The 27058-nt window shown below is 44.1% G+C and overlaps 2 protein-coding genes and 1 long non-coding RNA gene across 8 annotated transcripts in view; 1 reads left to right on the plus strand and 2 right to left on the minus strand.

Moving 5' to 3' along the window:
* Positions 1-6556, plus strand: part of ARSK (arylsulfatase family member K) — a 45165-nt gene extending 38609 nt beyond the window's left edge. For all 3 annotated transcript variants that reach the window (XM_065599216.1, XM_024109606.3, XM_005306900.4), the window contains 2 exons: positions 5480-5704; positions 5805-6556. In XM_065599216.1, coding sequence (XP_065455288.1) covers positions 5480-5704; positions 5805-6085 — 506 coding nt within the window. In that variant the 3' untranslated portion in view covers positions 6086-6556. The remainder of the gene's footprint in view (positions 1-5479; positions 5705-5804) is intronic.
* LOC112060241 (uncharacterized) overlaps positions 1-18106 on the minus strand; it is a 50553-nt gene extending 32447 nt beyond the window's left edge. For all 4 annotated transcript variants that reach the window (XR_010602250.1, XR_010602249.1, XR_002889555.3 and 1 more), the window contains exon 1: positions 17597-18106. This is a non-coding gene — a long non-coding RNA (uncharacterized LOC112060241). The remainder of the gene's footprint in view (positions 1-17596) is intronic.
* On the minus strand, positions 14548-17394 carry GPR150 (G protein-coupled receptor 150). Its single transcript, XM_042855831.2, has one exon. It carries the CDS (start codon positions 17166-17168, stop codon positions 15699-15701), a length of 1470 nt encoding a protein of 489 aa, XP_042711765.2. The 5' UTR covers positions 17169-17394; the 3' UTR covers positions 14548-15698.
* Positions 18107-27058: the final 8952 nt, after the last annotated feature.

Raw genomic sequence — 27058 nt, forward strand, 5'->3', positions numbered from 1 at the left:
TTAGTTGATGGAATCCATGACATGGCCCCAGCTAGAATGAACAGAAGTGACGAGTGTGCAGAGCTAGAAGTGCCTCAGCTAAATGTGTTGGCAAGCTAAAACCACTTCCACACAGGAGTCTGGGAAGGACAGAAATTCTCCCACAATACACCACAAATCAATTCCTAGAATAGCTCCTGTTGGTAAAGTGCTAAGAACTGTGGGCTGTGTTCCCAGAAATTTTAGTGCCAAACACCTGTAACTGCTGCACTAGTGTGGACTTGGCTATGTGGGGTAATGGGCACATGGACCCTCAGGCAGGCTTGGCTAACATGTGTCAATATACGTGCAAGCCAGGACACGGGCTCTGTAGACATACCATAGAGACAGGCTAAGATGCAGCATTAGATGAAGGGAAACAAGTCAGAAATGGGAAAGTAGGTCTGTAAGACACTGGTGTAAAGATGGTAGTTGAAGTCAAGATGACAGAGAAAGGTTATAGGAGGGACAAGAGCGGCCCTTGAAAGTTGTAGCCCTGTGAGACTCCACTAAAAGTGGAGGATGGGAGGAGGCAGGTCCACTAGAATAAGTGCTCAGAACCACCAGAGAGGTAGGAGGAGAACCAGAAGATAGTTGTGAAAGCCAAGGGGACAATTTCAATATTTCAAGAATAAGAGGGTATGATTACTCCTTCTGACACTGTCAGAGGCCAACAAGGCTGAAGATGAAATAGATCAGACCATAAAAAAAATCTTTCAAGATTTTGGTGAGAACAGTTTGAGTGGAACAGGGGAGGTAGAAACCAGATTGAAGAGGGTTTAGAGTAGAGATGAAGAAGAAGATTTCAAGGCAATAGTTGTAGATGCTGCATTCGGTGAAATTGGAGGAGAAAGAAAGAAGAGAAACATGCAATGTGGGGAGAGGCAGGTCTGGTCAAATGTGGGGGTTGTGAGGAGAGGGGAGATGAAGGCAAGCTTGCATTTTCAAGGAAAAGGCCAGAAGATGGAGAAATTGAGGAGGAAGGGAAGGAAGGAAGTGAGATTGGGAGCAAAGTTGGTCAGGAGTTATGAGAAGATGGGTTCACTGTATGAGAGTCCACAGGTCCTGAACCTGAGCCTGCAGGTTCACAACTACAACCCTGCCCAACTTCTGTACTAGTGACCAGAAATTGGGAGCCCTAAAGCCTTCCACTTCATTAAAGGTACTACACATGGGGACCTGACTGGAGGATCTCTGGAGTCCCTGATAGGGCCGGGTTCACTATTTAAGCCACAAAGAGACTAGTAGTTGTCTGGGCAACAAAGTGGATCCTGGCTTGCTTCTGCTACAGACCCTACCATCCGCTGCCTCACTTCTGGCATAATCTGCGCCTCCTGACTTCAACCTTACCCTGTTCCCGGCTCCTGCTCTCGGCCTCATTCCGGTCCCTCAACCTTATTGCCCTGGTTTCTGACTGCTCCAGCTCTGACCTTATTCAGTTTTTTGGCTTCTGACTTAGTACTGACCCTTGGCTTCAGTTCCTGTTTCCAGTTTGACTCCAGTTCTAATGCTAGGCTATGGCTCTATAGCTTCAGAATTTCAACTTTGACACCTGGCTCTGGATCTGCCTCTTGGCCTCTGGTTCCTGAACACTGCACCGACCACCAAACCAGACCACCCATTTCCTGGGCACCAGTCTTCCACAGACCCTGACACACTGGGTCAAGCAGAGAGGTTAGAGGAGAGCAGATGAGACCTCAATGTTGAGTGAGCAGCTGACTTGGTGAGTGGCAGAGTTTAGCTTTGAAGGTCAGACTTGACAGACGATGAAGCTAGTAGGATGAAAATGGTACATAGTTACAAGATGGAGATCCAGGTGTCAAAATCAGAGAGAAAAGTGGATGGGGAAGAGTGGGGTGGACTCCGAAAGCAACATTGATGGGAGAGAGAAGAGTCAGAATGTTGTCCAAAGGAGAAGTGAAAAGGGATAGAAGGAAAAGAGTAGAACTGGCAAAGTTGTTGAGAGAGAAGAGAAAAGAAAGAACACTAAGAAAAAAGATGTTTTCTCTTCTGTTCTGCCACTTCCACATCTCACATGTCCTCCTATCCATCTGCCCTCAACATATTTCTCTCCTTTCATCTCACTGGTTTGTCACCTTTCTCCTCTGCCCATTGTTATCTTTTCCTTAATGAATTGCATATGTATTAAAAGTGCTGAACTGCCAACATTGGAAAGTGATTGTGTCCAAAGAACAGGTACAGCAACAAACAACAGAAGCACAAGCTTTTTGTCCAAGGAATGTGTGACTTCTGGAAATGTTGTGGCTATGTTTGTCAGTTCAACTGGATCAGCAGACAGATCTGTAACAAACAAAAACCAGTTAAGCTCAGGCCAACATTAGCCCTTTCAGAGCCAGGACAGGATATATACCATCTTATGGAGTGAATGTAAATCCAGATTTGATCCCAACAATATATTAACAGATTTTAAATCACTCCCTTCCTGGTTGTGTCTGTCACTCCCTCCAAATAATTTATTGATCCAAGTGTTTTAAAATCTTTCCTTTTCAGTCTCTCTTCTTGAAATCTGTATTTTTAAAGCCATCTCCTTCCTGTTCTCTCAGTCTTCTTCTGTTCTGCCAATTCCTCCTTCCTGTAATCAGTATGTCAAAAATAGAAACATAAATCAAGTAGAATTAAATTATTCAGGTGACTAAGAAAAAAAAGGAAGAAGCATCTCAGTCATCTTTTAACCTTTCCTTTCTGGCAAGTGATGAAACAACCCATGCGTCTTTGGCCATTACAAATGTAATTGCTTTGGCTTATATGGTCACAAGGAAATATTCTCTCTTCTCAAGAAACCATCTTATCGAAATACTTTGTTTTCGGATAAACTGGAGATTCACTCCTTGCCTATCTGACTGATTTGAGGATAAATTGCAGAGGGTGCAAAGGGTCGTGATTGACCCTGGCAGAAACTCTGTGGTAGGCATAATTTCCCTAAGATTGCAACTCTTATTCCATATCCTTTAACAGGGTGGGACATGCCCTTCCCTCCAGGTGGCCTCAGCTTTGCTGGTCAGTATGGAGGTGGTTTGGGCGGTGTGGCTCCCTCAGCCCCGTTGGAGAGGCTACAACTATTGAAGATGTTAGCCTTGAACACTCCTTGTGTAAAGAACCAGGGCTTATATCCCTTGTGCACTCATTTAGGGCTGGGCATAGTCTGGACCAAAGACTGTAGGTTACTAGTTTACATAAGATACCACTTTTCTTCCTACTGCTAAGTAAAATGCTGCCTCCATGAAGCCACCTGTTCACCATAGCAGGATGCAGATCTATAGACTGATGCATAGCCTACAGAAACAATTTAACAAAGCTAGGAGAGGAGAAGAAAGATGTCAGATGCTACTGAGAAAAAATATGTCACCAGTATGGGCTATATACATACAGTAGGTGCCATTAGCAAATGAAGTGACTACTCTATGTACCTGCAATAACCTAGGCATAAAACAGGAAATAACACACTACTGCAGTCCACTGTGAAATGGAAAACAGAGTTATTAATGACACATAGTATACTGTGTTTGAAGGTATGATAAAAATAGTACTACATTCTTAATAGACACTTTGGTATTTAGATAGCATGGGTGATATTCTGTATTGTGCCTCCTAGAGTATCAATGCATCTTTGCACACTCCTAATCTAGGCCTGCTCTGGGGGCTGGAGATTCCACTAGTACAATGTAGCTCTTGGGGGGCAGCCTGAGTTATGGCAGCCTACCTGGACTGCACCCGGCCCAGAATCTCTTTTGCACCATGTGCTGTTGTGTTGCTCCCCAGGGTTATGACTCTGAGGCACCTAACTACCACTTGCCCTTAGTGTGAAACAGTCTTGTCTGTGCCTGCTGAAACCAGCAGCCTCTGGCAGCACAAGCACTGACTTCTAGGTCTCCTCAGGCCTTACTTTGTGTGTGCAGGTAGTGATGGGCACACACCAACCACTTAGTTTCAGAGCGCTCCTTGCAGTATCAAGACCCTTAATCCACTGAACACTCACTCACAGAATTACCAGGCTCGCAGCTCCCAAAGGAACAGTACACATCAGCTTGTAACGTGCAACCCAGGATCACCACTTTGATTGGCATCACAGCACTTATATTTATAGTGAAAACAAGAATAAGTTTATCTGTTATAAAACAAATAGAGATTTAAGTGATAGTAAGAGAATTAGAAACAAATAACATATCAAACAAAACTATAACACCCTTAATTGTAGATGCTAAACTAACAGGTTAATTTCCTGTCTAAAGATGCTTGTCTCACCCAAAGTTCTCTCCAGTGTTTTCAATGAAGTCTGCTTGAGACCCTTTTTCATGAAGCAAAACTGCTGTCCTTTTTCTTCCTCAGTAAATTGTGCCCAGGCACCTCCTTTGTCCCTACCAAAATACTCAGGCAATTGTTTGAAGAACACCTCTAGATAGGGTTCTTCCACCCCCCATTTTTCCTCTTCCTGTTAGTTTCTTTCTCAAATCCCCACAATTCTTCATTTGTATTCAGTTCAGACTGGTGATCAGAAACCCACTGTGAACCAGACAATACTTAATTTACATGTAAACAGATGGATAAACATCTCCTCTCTGACAGCCTGTTTTTCACCTTTGCTGGTGACCAATCCCTAGCCACAGACTTTAAGAAGACATTTTCCATAATATGTACACATGCATAACTCCTTACATAGTGTCTGTACATACATTTCACAATGATACTGAGTGACGCAGACTTTTATTCAAGACCTTGCATGATACTGTTTTGCTGAGCTATAATGTAAATACCGAGGGAAGAGATTCCTGTGCCCCTTGTCAGTTGGCACTAAGAGGTTCCTGAGTCAAAGCTGTGGCCCTGCCCTTGGCAGGCCCCTTCTGCCCCCCACCCTACTCCCAGCATGGGATTGCAAGAAGATGGGTGACCTTGGGCGAGTCAATTCAACTCTCTGTGCCTCAGTTTTCTCATCTGTAAAATGGGAGTAGTGATACTGACCCTTTGTAAAGCATTTAATCTGCTGAAAAGCACTATATAAAAGCTAAATAATAATAATGCAGTGCCTAGGCCAGGTGAATCCTCCCCCAGTCCCATATGGAGCTTTTAGGGCCCTTTTACGTTGCTCTGGTCTTTTCATATGGCATAAAGGGTCCAGAGTGTTGGTGGATCTCACCTCAGACATACAAAGACAAAAGAGCATGACATGAACTGCAACACGGGCCCACTAAGGTGGAATTCACATTGATGTGACAACTGTATCTTAGAATTTCCTTGCTTGATGGTTTTATGCTTCAATAATGTTCTTTTTAGTGAACCTCTGTGTTTCTGTTTCCTATCAGGAAGCATAATTAGAAGGCACGCTTTAACACAGTAGTATGGTCACTGTTCAGAAAACTAATAATTTAGTGTTTTGATATAACGTTAATTATCATTATTAGAGTTAATTAAAAGAAGGCTTAACTATGTTTATATCTTTGTTCAGATATAGCTAGAATTCCTATCCCGCAGAATCTCAGTGGATATTCCTTGATACCGTTGTTGGCTGAAATAGCAGAAGATGAAGTCTCATCCAGAAGGCTGCACCCCACATGGGTCCTGAGTGAATTTCATGGATGTAATGCGAATTCTTCCACCTATATGCTTCGAACTGACAAATGGAAATATATAGCATATTCAGATGGGCATTCAGTACCTCCTCAGCTCTTTGGTATACTAACCATGTTTCTTCACTAGATATTTTTTATGGTTCTGTTTTTACCAAATCATATCTTGGCAAATTGCGCTTAACTGGTTTTTGTTTGTTACAGATCTGTCTGCTGATCCAGATGAACTGACAAACATAGCCACAACATTTCCAGAAGTCTCACATTCCTTGGACAAAAAGCTTCGCTCCATAGTAAACTATCCAAGAATCTCTGCCTCTGTGCACAAGTACAACAAGAAGCAGTTTATCAGCTGGAAACTAAGTTTGGGACAGAATTATTCCAATGTTATAGCTAATCTCAGATGGCATCAGGACTGGTTAAAAGAACCAAGAAAGTATAAAGATGCAATTCACAGGTGGCTCCAAATGAACACTAATGAATAAAGTAACTGCAACAAGGGATTATTGACTGCCCTTATAGTAACAATTTCTATTAAATGAGCACAATGACCGCACTCAGGAAAGGAATATATGCAGTTGTAATTGCAATACTATATAATTCATAACATCACAATTTGTTTGCTAATTTAAGATAGCAATCCATGGAAATAAAGCTCACGCAAGCTTTTATATCTGTGTTAGCAAGTTAAATATGTTTGTTTTATAACTGACCACGATACCAAACCTAGCTCCCATCATGTAAAATTTCATATTTTTAGGTGTTAATCAGCTTTTAAGGATACATGGGAAGGAAAGTACACATATATATGTATAAATTGCTTTGTATAAAATATTGTGTATTAAGAAAATACAGAATGTATTAGCCAATTAATATTTAAGCAACAAAATTCAAATGAGATTTTGCATGTGTAAGGACTAATTAAAAACTGAATAAAGACCTCAGGATTCAGACCAGTGGGATACAGATTATAGTGAAATATCCTAGCACCCAGATAGATTTTAAAATAATAATGAAAAAGATTCTCCGACCCCACACTCACACCAGAAAGGATGTAGAGCATCAAAAAAGGGCAATAACTAGTTTTGGTCTGAACAAAAATTCTGAGGCTATGGTAGGTACCTGAATAGACATATAGGTAGGTGCCTGAATAGACAACTAACTAACTCACTCTCTCTAAATATGTATATACATATATGTATATATACACAGGCATATAAAAATTAGAGACCTGTGGTTCTCTTTCCTCTCCTAATGAACTTTGATGGACAGTTTTCAACATCTGTTTCTGGGGCCTGCTATCCAGAACTCAACAATATGCAAACTTTGCATATAAATCACAGAACAATAAATAGGCAAATATAAATACCAATTTTTCTCTATATGTGACAGGAAACTACAAAGCATGAAGACCAATGTTTGTGAGTAGACCCATTCATTAATCATCCACTGTATGCTGTGCACTGAATAAAATAGATATAGTCTGTCAGGAAATCTTACAGTCTAAGGTACCAATTCTCCATGCAAGTGGACACTTACACCTGTATGTATCTGAATGCAGAATCCAGGACTAAAAGATAAAAGGAAGGAGATGTGCTGCAATGGGAATCCCAAAGAAAAGCTTAACTTTGAAAATGTCAATATTTTTAAATCACTTCTAGTACACCTTACAGAAAATAATCAGTCTTACAAAGAAATGGAGCGTAGGTAGGAAAATTGACTGGCAACTCTAACCTACTCTGTTTTTTTAATGAAATACATAATTACACGAGCATTTCAATGTGCAGCTTATTCTTTAAGCTAATGTACATGCTGCTGCTATAGTAACTATTCACGATCACATTATGCTTCATTTTTAAGAGCTCTCGAATAGGAATCCATAATAAATATTGCAACACTAAAATTAAACTGGCAAAGATAAACATTAAAATACCATCTGCTTTCTGAGATTAAACATTGTACACCTATTCAGTAACTGAATCGAGAGACTGATTTACTAGATGTTTTAAGTGTGGTATTTTAAACTATAGTGTATCATGGTTTTACTCCCATAATACATTAAAGCAGATCTTACACATACCATTAGTATTTCCCCCTCAGTTTTTATTCTGAATCAAAGGTATACATTAATAGTGCAAATGAATCTCTGAGCAGTGCAGTGTAAGTTACAATTCTTGTTAAAAATTAGTAAAGGTTCAGACAGTGATAAAATCACTGTCAGCAAAACTGAAAAATAGAAAAGGGATCAGATCTGAGGAATATATTGGAAACTGAGTATATGACTTGAGAAAAATATTCACACATGAATGACTAGGACTGCTCAAGACTTCAAGAGCAAAGAGAATTACAGTGTTCAAAGATCTGGAAGAGGGCAGTATACTGTACAGTACATTCCAAAATAAGAATGATTACAAGCCTTTATTCCAGTGGTATCTCATTATGTATCATTTAAAGAAATTACATAGAAGGGAAAATTATGTAGTCTGAAGACTTTGTGGACACAGCAGTACCTTTCAAAGCTGGTGAGCCTGCTTCAAAATGTAGTTGTGGGTAGATGTTCTGCTCACAAAGGGGCCAGTCTGTGGCACATCGTGTGCTACATGAGGGAATATGGCAACCTGTTTACTCCCTTGCACCAGCTTCCTGGATCATAGGTAGCAGCACAGAGGAGCCTTTGCAGGGCTGCCTCATCTCCATGTCATTGAGCAGGACTGGGCACAACAGGAGAGGGACAATAGGATGGGGTAGGGACTACCAATCTTCAGTGTGCAGGCTACCATAGGCATAATACTAGGTACTTCCTCTGTGGATGAAGGGGAAACTAGGAGGCAGACTGTGACAGAGTCATCATGTGTCTGTTGGGTTATTCCTGGGACAGCATAATCATGCACTGCCCCTTGACTGTGGCAAACCCACAAATGAGTCCAAAAAAATTACTAAAGTTGAGCAACTTGCCCTCTCTTGCCATCCTAGTGCCCAACATCCTGAATCAAGGGCCAAGCAGTTTTAAGAAGGAACAAACACTTCGGGGGGGGGGGGGGAATAGTGTTAAAGGAGTAAGGACAGAAATTAGGATAAAAAGGAAGGAAGATCAAAGGGGACAGATAAATAAATGAATACCTTAATCTTACAACAATAATCAGACCCTCCTGAAATAATCATATTCCCTCTAGTAACTAATTATAATCAATATCCCTCAAAAATAATATAAAGGGCAATGGGGGTACATGCCCAGTGTCTACCTACCAGTCTCAGGCAGATGGAATGTACACACTGCCCTATGCATTGGAGCACTTTTGGAATGACCAAAGGAAGGTGAACTTGAAGTTACAGGGAAGTTGCAGGCCTGACCTTTGTTAGGAGCACTGTGGTGCTGACATACCCTTTCTGCTCCATGTATACACAGACCAGCTCTTAACTCACCTCAGGGGCCTTTATTAACTAGCTTTGAGAAGTGCACACATTACTCACAATTGTGGCATCCCATTGTGAGGCAGGCAGATCACTCACTGGGTTGAGCAAGTCCTTGTATTGATCAATTCTTAGTCTTCCCTCAGCTCCCAGTACAAGGGAGGCTAGAGTCTCCTCTCCCTCTGAACAGGGAGCTTTGGTTGTGTCTCTACCCAAGGCTTTAAGTAGCCAATTGATTTCAGGAACAGGTAGTTAAGGGGGGACACTCCCTAAGAAGCTGGAGGCTTTTGGTCAACTGGTTCATTTGGAGAAGAGGCAAATGGAGTTCTCCCTCCAACTCTGTAGAGAGCAACTGAGGGGCTGATTCTCCTGTTGCTGGAAGCTGACCCCTTGGCCCCAACTCTCTTGCTTTAAATATTCTGCCTCTCTGGTCAGTACAGACTTTTCAGGGCCTGCATTTGCTTATCCTGGCATGTCCATCTGTCCTTTGGCCCAGTAACGTCTCTTCTTTCAAGCCTCTCAAGGGTAAGACAGCAATCCAAAAAGTGAGTCAAAAGAAATTATATGCAGCAGAGCTACAATTTTGTGTTTTTCTCTATGAAAAAAAAAAAAAGTTACACACACAAAAAATGAACACCACCAATCATTGTCTTAATGTCTTGTAATCTCTACATTTGTATGTTATCAACCAAGTACTATGTAAAAAATCCCAAAACACTTCTTATCATTTGTAAGTATGGTGTCTTCCTTCACCACATACTTATTCTAAAACTAAGGTTGCATATCTAGGAAGGGGGAGGGTTAGCTCATTGGTTTGAGCATTGGCCTGCTAAACCTAGGGTTTTAAACTCAATCCCTGAGGGGGCCATTTAGGGATCTGGGGCAAAAATCTGTCTGGGGATTAGTCCTGCTTTGAGTAGGGGGTTGGACTAGATGACCTCATGAGGTCCCTTCCAACCCTGATATTCCATGATGCTTCTCTTGTAACTTTTTAAGAAATCAAAGTATTTGTTAAAACAAAACACAAAAGCAAATATGTTGGCTTCCATAAATAAATTATTTAATCTCCTTTGGGTATGAGCCTTCTTTCTGAAGCACTGGGAGGAGAAAAGGGAAGCACTTTAATACGCCCTCTCTCTTTACACTAGATACCCAGCATAAACTCTGCTTGTACAAAGTTAAACCAATTTAACTTCAAAATTGGTTACTTTAATAGTGTAAGCTATCTAACCATGTACACCATTTTCACATCAATGTTAAACATCCACACTACTATTCTTGCAGTCCAAGTCAAATTAATTTTGCAACACATGGAATTTAAGGAAAAAGTAAAGGACAAATTCTGTTCTTGGATCCACAGGCATATAAGTCCATCAGATGAACATAAAAAACAACCATACTGGCTAAAACTAATGGTCCATCTAGCCAGTACCCCTATCTCCTGACTCTGGTTGGTGCCAGATGCTTCATAGAGAATTAATAGAACAAGGTAATTTATCAAGTGATTCATCCCCTGTCATCCGGTCCCTGCTTCTGGTAGTCAGAAGTTTAGGGTCACCCCAGAGCATGAGGTTGCATCCCTGACCATCTTGCTAATAGCCATTGATGGACCTATCCTCCATGAATTTATCTAGTTCTTTTTTTAACCCTGTTATACTTTTGGCCTTCACAACATCCCATGGCAATGAGTTCCACAAGTAAACTGTGCATTATGTGAAAGTAGTACCCCCTTATCTTTGTTTTAAACCTACTGCCTATCAATTTCATTGGATGATCCCTAGTTCTTGAACAGTCCCAATCTTTTTAATTTCTCCTCATATGGAAGCTGTTCCCTACCTCTAATCATTTTCCCTACCCTTCTCTGCACCTTTTCCAATTCTAATATTCTTTTTTTGGATGGGATAACCAGAACTGTAAGCCGTGCTCAAGATGTGGGCATACCATGAATTTATATAGTGGCATTATAATATTTGCCTGTCTTATTATCTATCCCTTTCCTAATACTTCCTAACATTCTGTTAGTTTTTTGACTGCCACTGCACAGTGAGCAGATGTTTTCAGAGAACTATCCACAATGACTCCAAGATCTCTTTCTTGAGTGGTAACAGCTAATTTAGACCCCATCATTTTGTATGGATAGTTGGGATTATGTTTTCCAACATACATTACTTTGCACTTATCGACATTGAATTTAACCTGCCATCTTCTCACCCAGATTAGTGAGACCTTTTGTAACTCTTTGCAGTCAGATTTGGACTTACTATCTTGAGTCATTTGGCATCGTCTGTCACCTCACTGTTTATCCCTTTTTCCTGATCACTTATGAATATGTTGAACAGCACAGATCCTTGAGGGACCCTATTTACCTCTCTCCATTGTGAAAACTGACCATTTATTTCTACCCTTTGTTTCCTATCTTTTAACCAGTTACTGATCCATGAGTGGCCCTTCCCTCTTATCCAATGACCAATGTTCCCTTTAATTTTTTTCATCTGTGTGTGGAATGAATTTTATGTGCACCAATATCAAGGTAATGTGCGGATGTGCGTCACCAGTAGAAACAAAAAACCTAGATATAATATATATTTTTTAAAAGTTACCATAGCGATGATGACTCCAGCCAGGACAGGTTAGGTATTTTAGAACTCACTACTCAAAGAATTGAATTTAAGCATAAGAGAAATAAAAATTATGACATGCATAGACCAGACAAAAAAAAATAAAATAAAATAGCACTTTGAAAGAATAAAATTACAGAGAACATATGTGCATTGCAGGAAGTATCATGAAGTAACAACAACAATATAAGTATGTGTTGGAAGGTGAGTGTGAAAGACTGTGTGTATATATGTGTGAGACACAGAGACAGTGTTACATGTGTGTGTCAGTGTGTGTGAGACAGTGTGTGTATGACACACACACCCCTCCCCTCCGTGGCCCCGAGGCTGGGGCCGAGGGAGAGAGGCATCTTTCCCGTCCCTGCCACATCCCCATCCAGAGCTGGGGGAGAGAGGCGCCTCTCCTATCACCGCTGCAGCCCTGGCCAGAACTGGGGACAGGGGAAAGAGATGTCTCTCCCATCCCTGCCACAACCCCGGCAGGAGCTGGGGAGAGAGGCTCCTCTCCCATCCCCACCTCAGCCCTGGCGGAACTGGGGTTGGGGGAGAGAGGCATCTCTCCTGCCCCAGCCCTGCATGCCCTAAGCTCCCCCAAACCCTCATCACCTCACCCCACTGCTCCCACCCTCCACATTCTCCACACTCACCTGTGTGCGCACCTGGGCAGCTGGTGCGCGTCCCTTGATGGCCTTGTGAGCGCACCTTAGAGGGAACACAGCCCATGACTGCCTACTTTGTTTAACAGTCTTTGGTGAGGAACCTTGTCAAAGGCAATCTGAAAGTTCAATATACTACATTGACTGGATCACCCTTGTCCATATGCTTGTTGACTCTCAAAGAATTCTAATAGATTAGTGAGGCAGAATTTCTCCATACAAAAGGCATGTTGACTCTCCTGCAACATACCATGTTTATCTATGTCTGATAATTCTATTCTTACTATAGTTTCAATTTGCCTGGTACTGAAGTTAGGCTTACTGGCCTGTAATTGCCAGTAAGGTGGCAGAATTTCAAGGCTCAGTCATGATTCTGAAGTTGTGCTGAACGTGGTTTAGTCCAGCCTACCCTCATAGTTAAATTGTTTACACTTTACAGCCCTGGTTCAACTTCACCGATAGTTAATACCCCTTTCCAACAGCAATTATGTTACCTAGTATAGACAACTCTTGTCCTAATGTGGTTCTGTAGAATCCTTTGTAACAGTTGGACTCCATCTACACAGTTTTCAAAATGTAATCACTTTTCTAGGGAGAACCATGTTTAAATGTAATTTTCTAGGAAGGAGCTAATCCAGTTTGAAATGGCACAGAGGGAACTTGTCCGGCAGGATCTATTATGATTACTAGTTATTTGTATCGCAGTAGCAGCTAGACACCTCACCTGAAATCAAGGCTCCAATGTACAAATGCATAGCAAGAGATGGTCCCTGCATGAAAGGACATACAATCCAAAGGGACAAAACAGACAACAGCAAACAGAAATACACAAAGGTACAGTGACTTGCTCAAGGTCACTTGGAAAGTTGGTGGCAGGGCCAGGAATAGAGCCCTCATCACCAGTCCAGTGCCCTATTCACTGGACCATGCTATTCTATGGTGCATTATGGAATTGCCTAGGAGGACCAAGTAACAGTTCTGTAGCAAAACCAATGAAACAGTGAACACGCAACTGGAATCCTAGCATACATTAGCCTTTCCCCCACTAGAACTTCCCACTGTGACTAACACCAGTGCAGTTCCACAGGTGAGAGCGCTCAAGTGTGGACAAACTGCCACTGTTTTTTTTTTTTAAACAACTGCATAATTTATATTCTATCTCAGCAGTGTTAGACAAGTGTTAAAAGTGGCAGTTGGAACCTTGTCTATACTAATGCTCCCACCATCATTACCATCAACAGAGCTGTGTATAGTGGCCTCCTCGTGGCCAGGCATGGCATAGCAGCTCTCCTTCATTCTGGCACCCTCTGCCGACAGTCATTGTGTTAGTCTCCTATAACCAGCTTGCTCTTACCAAACTGTCTTCGTGATCAGTTAAGCCTAGTTCTTCCTCCAGGAGCGGCCAAGTAACATAATTAGCCTCTCGGGCCCACATAAATCCTTTCAGGGCCTGTGTGGGGTTCACACACCATTTATGTGGTAGCAATAGTGTGAAGCTTTAGGAGGGAAACAAACTAGACACAGCCTAAACAAGTTAAAACTTGTGTTCAAAATTACCACCTTTTGACTCCAGCAGTATAGGAATGTGATTCTAAGGCCTCTCTACACTAGAATTCCAATGAAGTTACGAGAACCAGTAACTATGTAGCTCCCAGTTGTAGCATCAAGTCCAATTATGGAATACTGTTCAGGTTTCATCTACAGGAATCAAGTTGTCACTATGTTACAGGACAACTCTTGTTATCCCTGGGTCTCAGAATTCTGTTGTAATTATAGTAAAGATGGAACCCAATACAGTTCTAACATGTTAGTAGTGTTGATGTATATACCATCATGTATATTGTGCCATATAATACACAATTCACATTCAACTCAGTAGTTTTACCTAGCTATCTGAAAACAGGATGTAGCCCTATGTTTCACTTTATTTCTAGTGTGAACAGGGCCCAAAAGGGCATCTAAAAATATTCAATATTAGCTAAATCCTAAACAATAGGAGGAGGGAGCCAATTATCTCATTAAATGAGCTCTACGTTACTGTTCCTTAGGCAGGCATATAAAAATTTTAGAAGACCTTTGGCTTTTGCAAGGTGTGTTTTGTACATGTAGATTTCCATTACACTCCGCCCACACAGCCCACTGACTCAGTCTTCATTGCCGATTATTAACACATTCAGCAGCTCATCCTACAGAGTCCAGCCAGATTGAAACAAAATGGAACCATTACTTTTAAATTGTTTCTTTAAACAAAATGTCACTTCATATACTCATTGATTTTATTTACAAATGGGTTACCACTAAGTCCACAGAGTGCAAGAAAAAGATTCAGAAGGGTTTGTAAAGGTTACAAATATAGAGCTATTCATATGTACAACATTCAGTCAGTTTGCATAGCAACAGCAGTCCTGCTGATTTTTGCACTCTTCTCCTGTAAAAAAAAAAAAGACTGAAAACACAAAGGACAATGCTATGGTTAAGGACATTACAATTGTTATGGTGCAGAACACCTCATAATACAGAGCCTCATCCTGGCTAGTTTTCAGGAGGCTTTCAGTTAAAGACTTTCTGAAATTCCTTCCTGTCTATACATATCTGTATATAATTGTAAAGTACTGGTGCTGGTTTGAAAACCCTAACTTTGAGCCCCACATCCCTAAGGAACAAGGAGGCAGCTAGTTCAGTTGTAATAAAAATATTAAAGATGCAAAATACACAGTTCAGCTTCTATAAACCACATTACATCTAGTCATCACATGGCTACAAAGAGTGATGGAATGAGGCTTGTTCCCCCTGCTTGGTTAGGGAATTGAATTTCTGTCATCACATGAACACAGAGATCTATGTCTTGGGAGCATTTTGAACATGTAAGGAGCCTCTCACCAGAGGAGTTAACTTTAAACCCCATATTTGTCCTTATTCAAACTCTGGAAAAGAAAGAAGGGAAAGTTGGAGAGATGATTGAGAGGAAGGGTATGGGAGAGAGACAGGAAGAAGTGGCAGAAGATTAACTTGGCAGAAAAGTAATGGGAAGAGAGAAAGGCATGTGCAGGAGTGATGGGGGGTGTTGGTGAAGGACAGGCTGGGGTGATGGCCGGGCACTGGGCCAAGGAGGATGTTAAACCATATCAAGTATCAGGGGGTAGCCGAGTTAGTCTGTATCCACAAAAACAACAAAGAGTCCGGTGGCACCTTAAAGACACTTCTTCAGGTGTTCTTTTCACTCCATGCATCTGAAGAAGTGGGTTTTTTTACCACGAAAGCTTATGCCCAAATAAATCTGTTAGTCTTTAAGGTGCCACCGGACTCCTTGTTGTTTTTAAACGATATCGTTCTCTGCCCTCGGTGGCCCGTTGCTTGCTCCTGCTGGTGGGTGCCGCTTGGGGGGCTCTGTCCCCCACCCCCAGAAAGGCTGATTAGAAGCCGCTCTCACAGGCGGAGGTTTCCTCAGGCTCCCGGGGGCCTGAGCCAGGCGGCGGCACTGGAGTGCAGAACGCGGCGCGCTGCGCTCCGGGGGGCGCCCCGTCCTTCGGGCGGTGTCTGTGCGGGGCGCGGTGGTTCGGCCGGCGCCGGGGCTCCCCCTCGGGGCCAGGGCAGCAGCAGGTCGGGCCGGGTCCCGCACTGCAGAGGCTCCTCTGCAGCCGGCGCGCCCAGGGCCGGTGGCTCTGGAAGAGCAGATAGGCGTAGGGGTTCAGCGCGCTGTTGGTTACCGCCACGATGCCGAGCGCGGCCCGCGCCTCCCGCAGCCCGGCCGGGGCCTCCCCGCCGGGCCCGAAGGCTATGCTGAGCTCCAGCACGAAGCGGGGCAGGCGACAGAGCGCGAACAGGGCGATCAGCACTAGCGTCAGCTGCAGCGTCTTGACCCGAGCCCGGGGCATGGGGCAGCTGGCGGCCGGCAGCCTCAGCAGCAGGGGCCGTGCGGCCGGCCGCCCCCGACGGCGGCCGCTGCCGTCTTCTCCCCGCGCCGCCGGCGGCTTCTCCTCCTGGGCAGCCCAGAGGGCGAGGAGGATGCGGCCGTAGGCCCAGCACAGCAGGCTGACGGGCGCCAAGAAGCCGGTGACGGCCCCGTACACGCCGTAGGCCTGGCCGTGCCAGCGCGGCAGCTGCTCGAAGATGCTGAGGCAGCGGCCGCCCCCGGGGCGGGAGGCGAGTCTGAAGACGAAGGCCTGGGGCAGGGCGAGCAGCAGCGCCAGCAGCCAGCCCAGCGCGGCCAGGGCCCGGGCGGGCAGCGGCGGGTCAGCCGGCCGCCTCACCACGTGGTGCCGCTCCATGGCGATGAGCACCAGCACGTTGGACGAGGCCAGGAGGCCGGAGCCCTGCAGTAGCTTAAGCAGGCGGCAGGCGGCGTCCCCCGCTGGCCAGGCGGCCCCCAACAGCTCCGCCGCCAGATACGAGAGCAGGGCCAGCCCGCAGCCGTAGAGATCGGCCAGCGCCAGGTGGGCGATGAGGAAATCCATCTTCCGCCGCCGCCTGCCCCGGCCGCAGCAGCCACAGCAGCCACAGCAGCAGAGGCGATGCAGCACCAGGCAATTGCCCAGCAGCCCCAGCAGCAGGATGGCGGTCGCCGAGATCACCCGCACCTGCCGGCTCAGGGAAGGCCAGCGCCGGTCTCCGGGGGAGGAGGAGAGATTCAGGCTCCAGCCTGGCTGCAGGGCACTCGAGAGGTTGAGTACCGGGGAAAATCTGTCTAGGCTGAAAGGATCTCCCATGGCTCCTCGCAGAGTCCCAGCAAATGGGGGGCTGGGGTCTTGTGCAGGGCAATCCCGGGCTCTCAGTGGCCCCGTCCCTGCACGCCTCCCGGCTCGACTCTGCTCTTTGGGATACAAACTTTCTTGGGAAGCAAGAGAAAGGATTGCGCTACTGATGAATGCGCTTCCCGGCGGCATATATAGGGGCTTTGCCTGTCATCTGGCACACAGAGAGGGTGGGCTGTGCATACACACCGCAGCTAGCACGCCTATTATCTTCCCACCCAGCAACTATCTCCCCCACCCCCCGAACCAAACAGCCAATTTCTCCCGTACCACCTACTTAGGAACGTCTTCCCCAACCAAGCAATTAGCTTCTCACCCCACCCTAACAAAGCAACGATAGTAACCCCAACAACACAGTCTCCCCACCCCCAGATCCAAGCGCAACCATCTCCCCGCATCCCTGCAGTTTAGCAACAATCTCAATTCCCAACACCTGAACCAAGCAACAGTACCCCCTTCCCTCCGATAATGAAACAGCTTTGGCCCTCACCCGGCCCATACAATACGCCCCCCGCCTCCATCTCCTCTCCAGCCCTTAACCAAAGTCTTTATTAACGTACCGGTGGTGAACAGATCCGTGCGCAGTCCAAAGTGCGCGCAACACACCTTCACGCTCTCGCTGCCCTGCATCACCCAATGCCATTTCCACCTCTGAGGTCTGTGCTAAGGACTCTGCAGTAAGAGAAAAGGAATCTGGGACGGAGACAGCTCAGGCATCTGACCCGGGTCTTTAAACTACGGGGAAATTTCAAAAGTCTTTCATACCAGACAAAATAAAAGGATTCTCAGTCCTGGGCTGTGTGTTGTTATTACACAGCCCTGAGCACATCGTAAACACGAGGAAGTGCTAAAGAAATCAGAAGTAAAGGGTAATGTGGCATCTTGTTTTAATCAAAACAAAATGACGCTAAAGCTGTTCACGAGTCCCATTTAACAGAAAGCAGCCTGTTGAGCTTGCATTCTGTATGTAGTTAGTGTCGTTTCCTGATGAGATACTAATCATCACCACATTGTACTTCGATGGCAATGCTTTGTTCGGGCATCTTTCAAAATATTTTCTTTTTTTCAACAGCAGCTCCTCCCTTGGTATGATATGAAATATTAACCTAGAAGAGTAGGAAATTGAAAGATTTTATATAAATGACCTATTACTCATGTGAACTGGTTTGTGTTTTGATTCAAAGAACAAATCTCTCCCTTACACCCAATCTCTTTTAATAAAATTTCCACCAGATGGCACTTGGCTGCAGGGACGCCTCCATTCAACATAAGATAAAGTGACTCAGAAAATGCTAAAGAAAGGAGCCAAGTTCTTCATAAACTATTGAGAACAAATGAAATAACACAATCAGTTTAAAGTAAAGGGGGGAATAACCTTCCTCCTTTTGACTCTAAGTGTTTACTTAATCTAATTGATTATACTTAGCCTTTTGACTCTCAGAGATTAATCTAATTGCATCCTACAGGAGCTGGGAAATTGTGGGTTTGGGATGGATGTCCACCCTTTGATAACTAGATACTGCCTTAGGAAATGACATCATTTTTTCAGCATGTATTTAGATTTTTATTGGTGCCCGGATCCCATCCCCTCATGCTATTCACAGAGATAGGTGTACATATTTCATAGTCTGAAAAATAGACCTAAAGCTCTTCAAAGATAGACACAGATAAACAACAGTTTGGGCCAAGTGAAAAAAGAAATGTCCTTTCAGTTATGAGGTGCCATCCATTTTCTTTTCAAAATACATGAAAAGTAAAACTCTTGAATAAATAAGAATAGCACCACCATATTTGATCCAAATGGCTTCTATACTTACACTACCCACATGACTTTGATTCAAATTAACCTGATAGTCAAAGGACATAAAAGAATATTGTAGCTATGCTGCAGATGAACACTGTAATCAAGGGTCCTATCGTATGTGGGCCACTGACTTCAAGACCTGTTGAGGGCACTCCACCCATTGCCTATTGCCCCCGGTGAGAGAAAGTGTTGGGTAATTCAGTTGTACAATACCCAACCAGGCGTCAGGTACAAACTGAACTTGGAAATAGGAACCTATCTAAGAACATTCTGCAAAGAGCAGGAAGGGGTCTGAACTGGATGAGCATCCCTATGTGAGAAAATGCTGTGAATTATCAATCATGGGAAGATCCAATCTGTCCCAGTCAGAGAGAAAGTGCTTCCTTTCAGGGGCGATTCAACTAATTAATTTTACTGACAGTAGCTTTGCTTCTGTTATTTCCTGTACATGTAGCATGTGGTTAATGAGACAGTTAAATGCTCTTCAGGTTTGGTGACTATTATAATTAAGGGGTGCATTCATAGTTAACTCTGAAGCCCTGGGAGGAAGGGGTTGTATAATAATTTATCATCCAACTAGGAGGAGATAGTTAATCTGTGAGCATATGACCTGTGAGAGGTTACTGCTACCTTTCTGTGCTGGGGAATTTATTACATGTACACCACTACACTACGGGGCACTAAATAATTTTCGAACATTTCAAATATATACTGTACCAGTAAAATGGTAAGAAGTTGATTTGGCTTTGTAAAATGTTTAGGTGTAATTAAAAATAGCTCATTAGTAGATCAATACAAAGCTTATCAGATACATACATGGAAATACAATGGCCTAGTATCAAGGAGTATTACCAATTATGGTAAAAGAGCTCACTAGTGTGCCAATTTTTAAAAGAACGGGGTTTGAAACCATTACTGTCAGGAGATTTCCCACAAGATCTGTATCTTAACAAGCAGGCTGGATTGATTTAAATAAAAGGGATTTAAAGCACCATTTTCAATCCTGATTAAAATCAGCAAGCAGGAAACTGTGACTAAAAACATGGATTTTAATCATGTTTTGCATTTTACTTTTTTCCTAAAGAAAGGTTGATTCTCATTAGTTGGTAACCATTAATTTAATGGTTGATTTGATTTGCAACTAAATATAGCTAAATTTGGTGCTTCTTTTTGCTAACTAGGAGTATACACTCTATTTATACACATTTATTTAAGCAGTTGTATAGCTTAACTTACATTTATTCAGATACTTAATTTTTGCATTTTTATTATATTAGAAAATGGTGAATGATGCATTTCTTATTTATTAGATGATTAATTTTTTATTTGTGATTTGTGTCAGGCTCTATTCAATTAAAAATGCACAAAAACAGTATTTTAATATTTGAAAATTAAATAAAACTATCTTAAATGTGCTGGATACATAAGACTTTTTTATATATAAAAGTTTATCAATACATCTTTTGCTTGGAAAACTAACTGATTTATTAAACAATGGAGTATTACATGTAGTTAGTGAATTGAATGGATTATTTCTGATCACTATGGCCCTGGTCCACAGAGGTACTTTGACACTTAAGTCTTGAGTTTAGGTGCTTAAGTCCTAGTTTTAGGCTCTGTTGTGATTCACAAAACTCCTGACAAAGCCTGTTGTCACCTAGATAATTCACTAGCCGCCTAAGTTTTCAGCATAAAAGTTCCGTAGGAGCCTGTGTTCCTGCCTCTGGCTTGTGCACCACTGCCTGACTCTAAGTGTCCATCTAATCCCTTGAGCAATCCATGAACTGTGGAATACAAGCAGATAAACACCAATCTCACATGCAGGGCCCAATCCACTAAGCATACTCAGAGGCGCCTGCCTAGATCAGGGCCCATTCAAAATCTGTCTGGAGGAAGAGGTGCCACTGCTGTCACCCACCTTATAACTTTCAGCACAGTGATTAGAGCACCTAACTGGGATGTGGAGACCCAGATTCAGTTTCCCCTTCTGCCTGAAAGGGAGCAAGAATTTGAAGAGGGGTTCTTCTACTCCTCAGGAGAGTGCCCTACCACTGAACTATGGGATATTCTGATGTGGGGATGCTACATATACAACTAAAGGCCACCAGGCATTCGCCCCTCCTGACCCACCACTGCACCTCCTCCTCCGGCCATTTTGTGTGTAGGCAGGCGTCTAACTCATTCTCACAAAAAACTACTTAGGAGCCTAAGCCACCTGACTCCAGGAGACAGGTTTCCATTCATGGATTGCTAAGCAGAGATAGGCATCTTCCTGCAGCCTAGATGTAGGTGTCTATCTCTGTGAGGGGAGAGGTGTGACAATCAGGGTACAGATACCCCAAGGGAGAAGAGGAGGTTTAAACTCTAAAAATGACCATTTAAACCAAATGGTTGCATACTGTATTATTGTACTATAAACCTAGTGTATCAGGTAAGTTTTTTGTGAAACTTACAATGTTCTGAATTTGATGGTTATGAAATATTTATACAGACGGTGGTGGTAAATGTATGCATTTGTGTATAGAAAACTGCTCATAATCAGTACTACACCTCACAGCAAGGCAGTGAGCAGTCAAGCAGGAAGGGGCACCACCAAAACCAGTTATTTACATAAAACCAGCTTCAAATAACTATCCATTGTCAAACCCAGCAGAAAACAACAATGAACCATTACAGGTAATGGAAATACACTGAGACAACTTGAAATTGAAAAGAACATCCCAGCTCGGAAGCCAATAGGGAATTTCCCCATGCTGAATAACCAAGAGTAACCATAGAATATATGTCTACACTACAAAGTTAAGTTGATGTAAGGTAGCTTACACCAACCTAACTATGGACGTGTACACACTGCAATGTTCCTCCACCGCTTTAACACGCCTGCTACACCGACCTAATAAAACTGCCTGAATGAGAGGCATAAAGCATATTGCAATGTACTTAGAGCAATGCAGTGTCAGTGTAGATGCTACGTGGCTTACGTTGCCGTAAGGAGCCTCCAGGAGGTGTCCTACAATGCACACCATGACCACTCTGGTTACATTTTGAACTCTGCTGCCCTGCAGCCAGATACACAAGTGAATGCCCCTCCCCTTTTAAAGCCCCAGGAAGTTTTGAAATTGCTCTTCCTGTTTGCTCGACATGGAGAGCAACTGCCCAGCTGAGCATGCCACCTCCATGCAGCAAACTCACTCCTGCCTGGAGCACGGGAGGTAGTGAATCTCCTGGGTCTGTGGGGAGAGGAATCTGTGCAGCTACAACTCCGCTCCAGCCACAGGAACTTTGATATCTATGGCCATATTGCTCAAGGTATGGTGGAGAAGGGCTATGACAGGGACATGCTGTAGTGCCGCATAAAAATCAAGGAGTTGAGGCAGGTGTACCAGAAGGCCAGGGAGGCAAATGGCCACTTTAGTACAGAGCTGCAGACATTCTTCTTCTACAGGGAGCTGTACTCCATCTTTGGCAGACGTGAATCCATCTCCACTGCTAAGAGCCCCTGGGATACTTCGGGAAGGCTGGAGTCACTGGCCACCAGAGTGAACCCAGAGGATGACATGCTGGACGAGGAAGTGGAGGCAGAGGAGGATGGGGGACAGGCAATAGGGTGATCTGGTGGTGTAGTGAGCCAGGATCTCTTTTTGACTCCTGGATAATCTATGATGGGGAGGGAGCCTCTGGTAAGTACTCATTCTGCTTCAATAATGCAGGGAACCATCTGCTCATGTACTTCTTTTTTAAGCAGGCTACAAGAGGTAGTGAATAACCAACAAAGGAACAGTTTCTATCTGCTTCTCATTCCCCTCTACAGTTAGGGAGAGGGGACCTCACGGAAAAATTTGTTTATGCACACTGGGATGTCCCATGGATCCTCCATAGAGATCTCGAGGTTGATCTCCAATCCTCTGCTGAAGGTTTCTTGGGAGGGCTGCCTTATTTCTTCCCCCATGATATGAAACTTTGCCACACCACTCAGTGATTAGTTCAACAGGCATGATAGCAGCACACAGGGCAGCAGTATACAGTCCTGGTCTGCAGCCACATGCATGCAAGAGCTGGACCCTTGCAGCCTCGGTTAACCTCAGGAGTGATATATCAGCTGCAGTCACCCCTGCCTGTGGAAAACAGTGCCAGTATTCAGTACAGTAGCCCTATACACTGGTACTGATACCCTCATGGCTACCCCACGCCTTTGTCCCAACTCACCCCCGCCCGGGCTGTACTCACCATGGCTGGGAGTACCACTGTGCTGTGTGAGTGCCAATGGAAAGTGAGAAAGATGTGTTTGTTACTTGTTTGGGTCAAGGGCAAAAATACACTGACAATAAAACCTCTGTTATTGTTTCTTTAGCAGCTGCAGATGTGTCTTTGACTCTCCCACACAGCAGCAGAGCGCTTCACCCAGCTAAAGAAAAGAAATTGGAGAACTAAGGAAGAAATGTTTAAGGAGGTGCTGCAGGCACTAGCAGTCTGGTGCTTTGAATTGTGAGCAGAGAGCATGGAGGGAGGCAATCAGTGGCAGATTGCGGAGGGATAGTCAGGATAGGAAACGGGCAGGAATAGATGATAACACTGCTCAGGGAGCAGACAGACATGTTGCGGTTCCTGATTGAACTTCAGTCTGAACACATCCGTGCCTGCCTCCCTCTGCAGCCCATACAGAACTGCCTTCCTGCACCTTCCCACAACAGCCCCCTCCCCCATTCCTCCTTTCCTCTGAGGCCTCAGCAGCACGACAGCTGGACATACACCCAGCTCTGAGAACCTCACTGGCAAATATGCTTGGGAATTTCCTGTTCCTTCCCCTTTAAAGATACTTTTCCCTGTGTGTATGAAGTTTATGTTACCAATACATAAATATGTTTGCATGGGTATGCAATAAAACTGAATTTATGGAAAGTGAATGAATCTTTATTATTATCCAACGTATGAAGCAACAGAGGGTCCTGTGGCACCTTTAAGACCCACAGAAGTATTGGGAGCATAAGCTTTCGTGGGTAAGAACCTCACTTCTTCAGATGCAAGTAATGGAAAGCTCCAGAGGCAGGTATAAATCAGTATGGAGATAACGAGGTTAGTTCAATCAGGGAGGGTGAGGTGCTCTGCTAGCAGATGAGGTGTGAACACCAAGGGAGGAGAAACTGCTTCTGTAGTTGGATAGCCATTCACAGTCTTTGTTTAATCCTGATCTGATAGTGTCAAATTTGCAAATGAACTGGAGCTCAGCAGTTTCTCTTTGGAGTCTAGTCCTGAAGTTTTTTTGCTGTAAGATGGCTACCTTTACATCTGCTATTGTGTGGCCAGGGAGGTTGAAGTGTTCTCCTACAGGTTTTTGTATATTGCCATTCCTGATATCTGACTTGTGTCCATTTATCCTCTTGTGTAGTGACTGTCCAGTTTGGCCAATGTACATAGCAGAGGGGCATTGCTGGCATATGATGGCATATATAACATTGGTGGACGTGCAGGTGAATGAGCCAGTGATGTTGTAGCTGATCTGGTTAGGTCCTGTGATGGTGTTGCTGGTGTAGATATGTGGGCAGAGTTGGCATCGAGGTTTGTTGCATGGGTTGGTTCCTGAGTTAGAGTTGTTATGGTGTGGTGCGTGGTTGCTGGTGAACATAACAACTCTAACTCAGGAACCAACCCATGCAACAAACCTCCCAATACTTCTGTTAGTCTTAAAGGTGCCACAGGACCCTCTGTTGCTTTTTACAGTTTCAGATTAACACGGCTACCCCTCTGATACTATCCAACGTATGGTGACTACTGCTAACATTCAGAGACAAAACCAATAGGTGCATTTGTATGTTATATTAGCATACACAGAAACATGCCAGGGGAGGCACGAGTCGTCTATGCCGATGGCCCAGTCTTAAAATGCTCTTTCAAAGCCTCCCTGATCAGAATAGCTCCCCGTTGAGTCCCTTGCACAGCCCTGGTATCTGACTCAAAAGCAGCAGACAGCCGCTCCACCTCCACACTCCACCCCTGGGGAAACTTCTCCTCCTTTGATTCACATATATTATGAAGGACACAGCAGGCAGCTATAACCAGGGGGATATTTTCCTCACTGAGGTCTAACCTGTGAAGGAGACAGCGCTAGCACCTCTTTAAGTGACCAAAGGCACATTCAACAGTCATTCTGCGCCTGCATAGCCTGTTGTTGAAGTGCTCCTTGCTGCTGTCAAGGCGGCCAGTGTACAACTTCAAGAGCCACTAGAGCAAGGGGTAGGCCGGGTCTTCCAGGATTACTATTGGCATTTCCACATACCCAATGGTAATCCTCTGTTCTGGAAAGAAAGTCCCTGCGTGCAGCTTCGTCATGTTCATCAGGCACCTTCCTTGATCAGCCTGCGTTGATGTCGGTGAAATGACCCTGGTGATCCATTAGCGCTTGCATGCCATAGAAAAGTAGCCCTTTCTGTTGATGTACTCCCTCTGGAGTCTGGAGCCAAAATGGGGATATGTGTGCCATCTATCACGCAATTAGCGAATCCCACTGCTGCAAAACCATCCGTTATTTCACGCACATTGCCCAGAATCACAGTCCTTTGTATCAGGAGGCAATTAATGGCCATGCACACTTGCATTACTACAACCCCCACAGTGGATTTCCTTACTCCAAACTGATTCACAACTGATTGGTAGCAGTCTGGCGTTGCCAGCTTCCACACAGCGATCGCCACTTGCTTGTCCACTGTTAGTGCAGCTCTTATTTTGGTGTCCCTGCACTGGAGGGTTGGGGCAAGCTCTGCATACAGTTTCAGAAAGGTGGCTTTGTGGATCCAAAAGTTCTGCAGCCATTGCTCATCCTCCCATATCTGCATAACAATGTGATCCCACCACTCAGACCTTGTTTCTCAAGACTAGGACTGATGGTCCACCGTGTGTAGCTGCTCTGTGAATGCTAACAGCAATCTTGAATTGTTTCTGTCCATGACACAAAACAGGGCAGATACCATGGCAGCAGCAGCATCAGAGTCACAGCTCATGAAATACTACAGTACAGGATCAGGCGCGTTGTGTTCATAATGCTCATCACAATACTGGAGAGCAGTGCAGGATCCATGCTCTCTGACAGAGATGGTGGGCAGGCAGTTTACAGGGGCTGTTGAAAAGCAGCGTAAAATGTACTAGGAAGGTCATGGAATGATGGGATGAAGAAAGCTGCATCATAGGATACTGAGCCTGCTGCCATGAGGCATTGCAAACCCATCCCAGAATGCCCTGCGGCAGATAGTGGCCAGTTGCACAGTGGGATAGCTAACCACAGTGCACTGCTCTTTGTGTTGATGCAAGAGCTGTTCATGTGGACACAAGGAGCATAGCTTGGACATGCACCAGCGGTTTAATTACAGCGGTGGCTGTACATCAATGTAACTTCAGTCGACTTAACTTTGTAGTGTAGACATGCTGTGAGAGAGAGAAAAGAAGGAAAAAGCCTGTTAAAAGCAGGCTTGGAACGGAAGTTTATCCAGAACTTGAGGGACAGTCTCGACTCTTGAGGGACAGTCTTGACTCTTGAGGTGGGAGGCTGTTCATGAATGCTGGATCCTTCCTTTAGCTAGGAATACTCTGGAAAACTGTTTTAAGGCAATAGATAACTTAATAACATAAGAACGGCCATACTGGGTCAGGCGAATGGTCCATCTAGCCCAGTATCCTGTCTTTTGACAGTGGCCTGTACTGGATGCTTCAGAGGGAATGAACAGAACAGGGCAATTTCGAGTGATTCATTCCATTGCCCAATCACAGCTTCTGACAGTCAGAGGTTTAGAGACACTTGAAGCATGGATTTGTGTCCTGTGACTATCTTGGCTAATAGCCTTTGATGGACCTATCCTTCATGAACTTATCTAGTTCTTTTTTTAACCCAATTATACTTTTAGCCTTCACAACATCCCATGGCAGCAAGTTCCACAGCTTGACTATGCATTATGTAACGAAGTACCTCCTTTTGTTGGTTTTAAATCGCTATTAATTTCATTGGGTGACCACTGGTTCTTATGCTATATGAAGGGGTAAATAACACTTCCTGATTCACTTTCTCCATATCATTAATAATTTGATAGATCTCTATCATATTCCCCCTTGGTCCTCTCTTTTCTAAACTTTCAGCAGCTTCAGTCTTTTTAATCTCTCCTTGTAGGGGTATTCCATACCGGTAATCATTTTCATTGCCCATTTCTGCACCTTTTCTAATTCTAATATATCT

This window comes from Chrysemys picta, chromosome 6 (assembly GCF_011386835.1).
Source record: "Chrysemys picta bellii isolate R12L10 chromosome 6, ASM1138683v2, whole genome shotgun sequence".
In the NCBI taxonomy this organism is placed as follows: domain Eukaryota; kingdom Metazoa; phylum Chordata; order Testudines; family Emydidae; genus Chrysemys; species Chrysemys picta.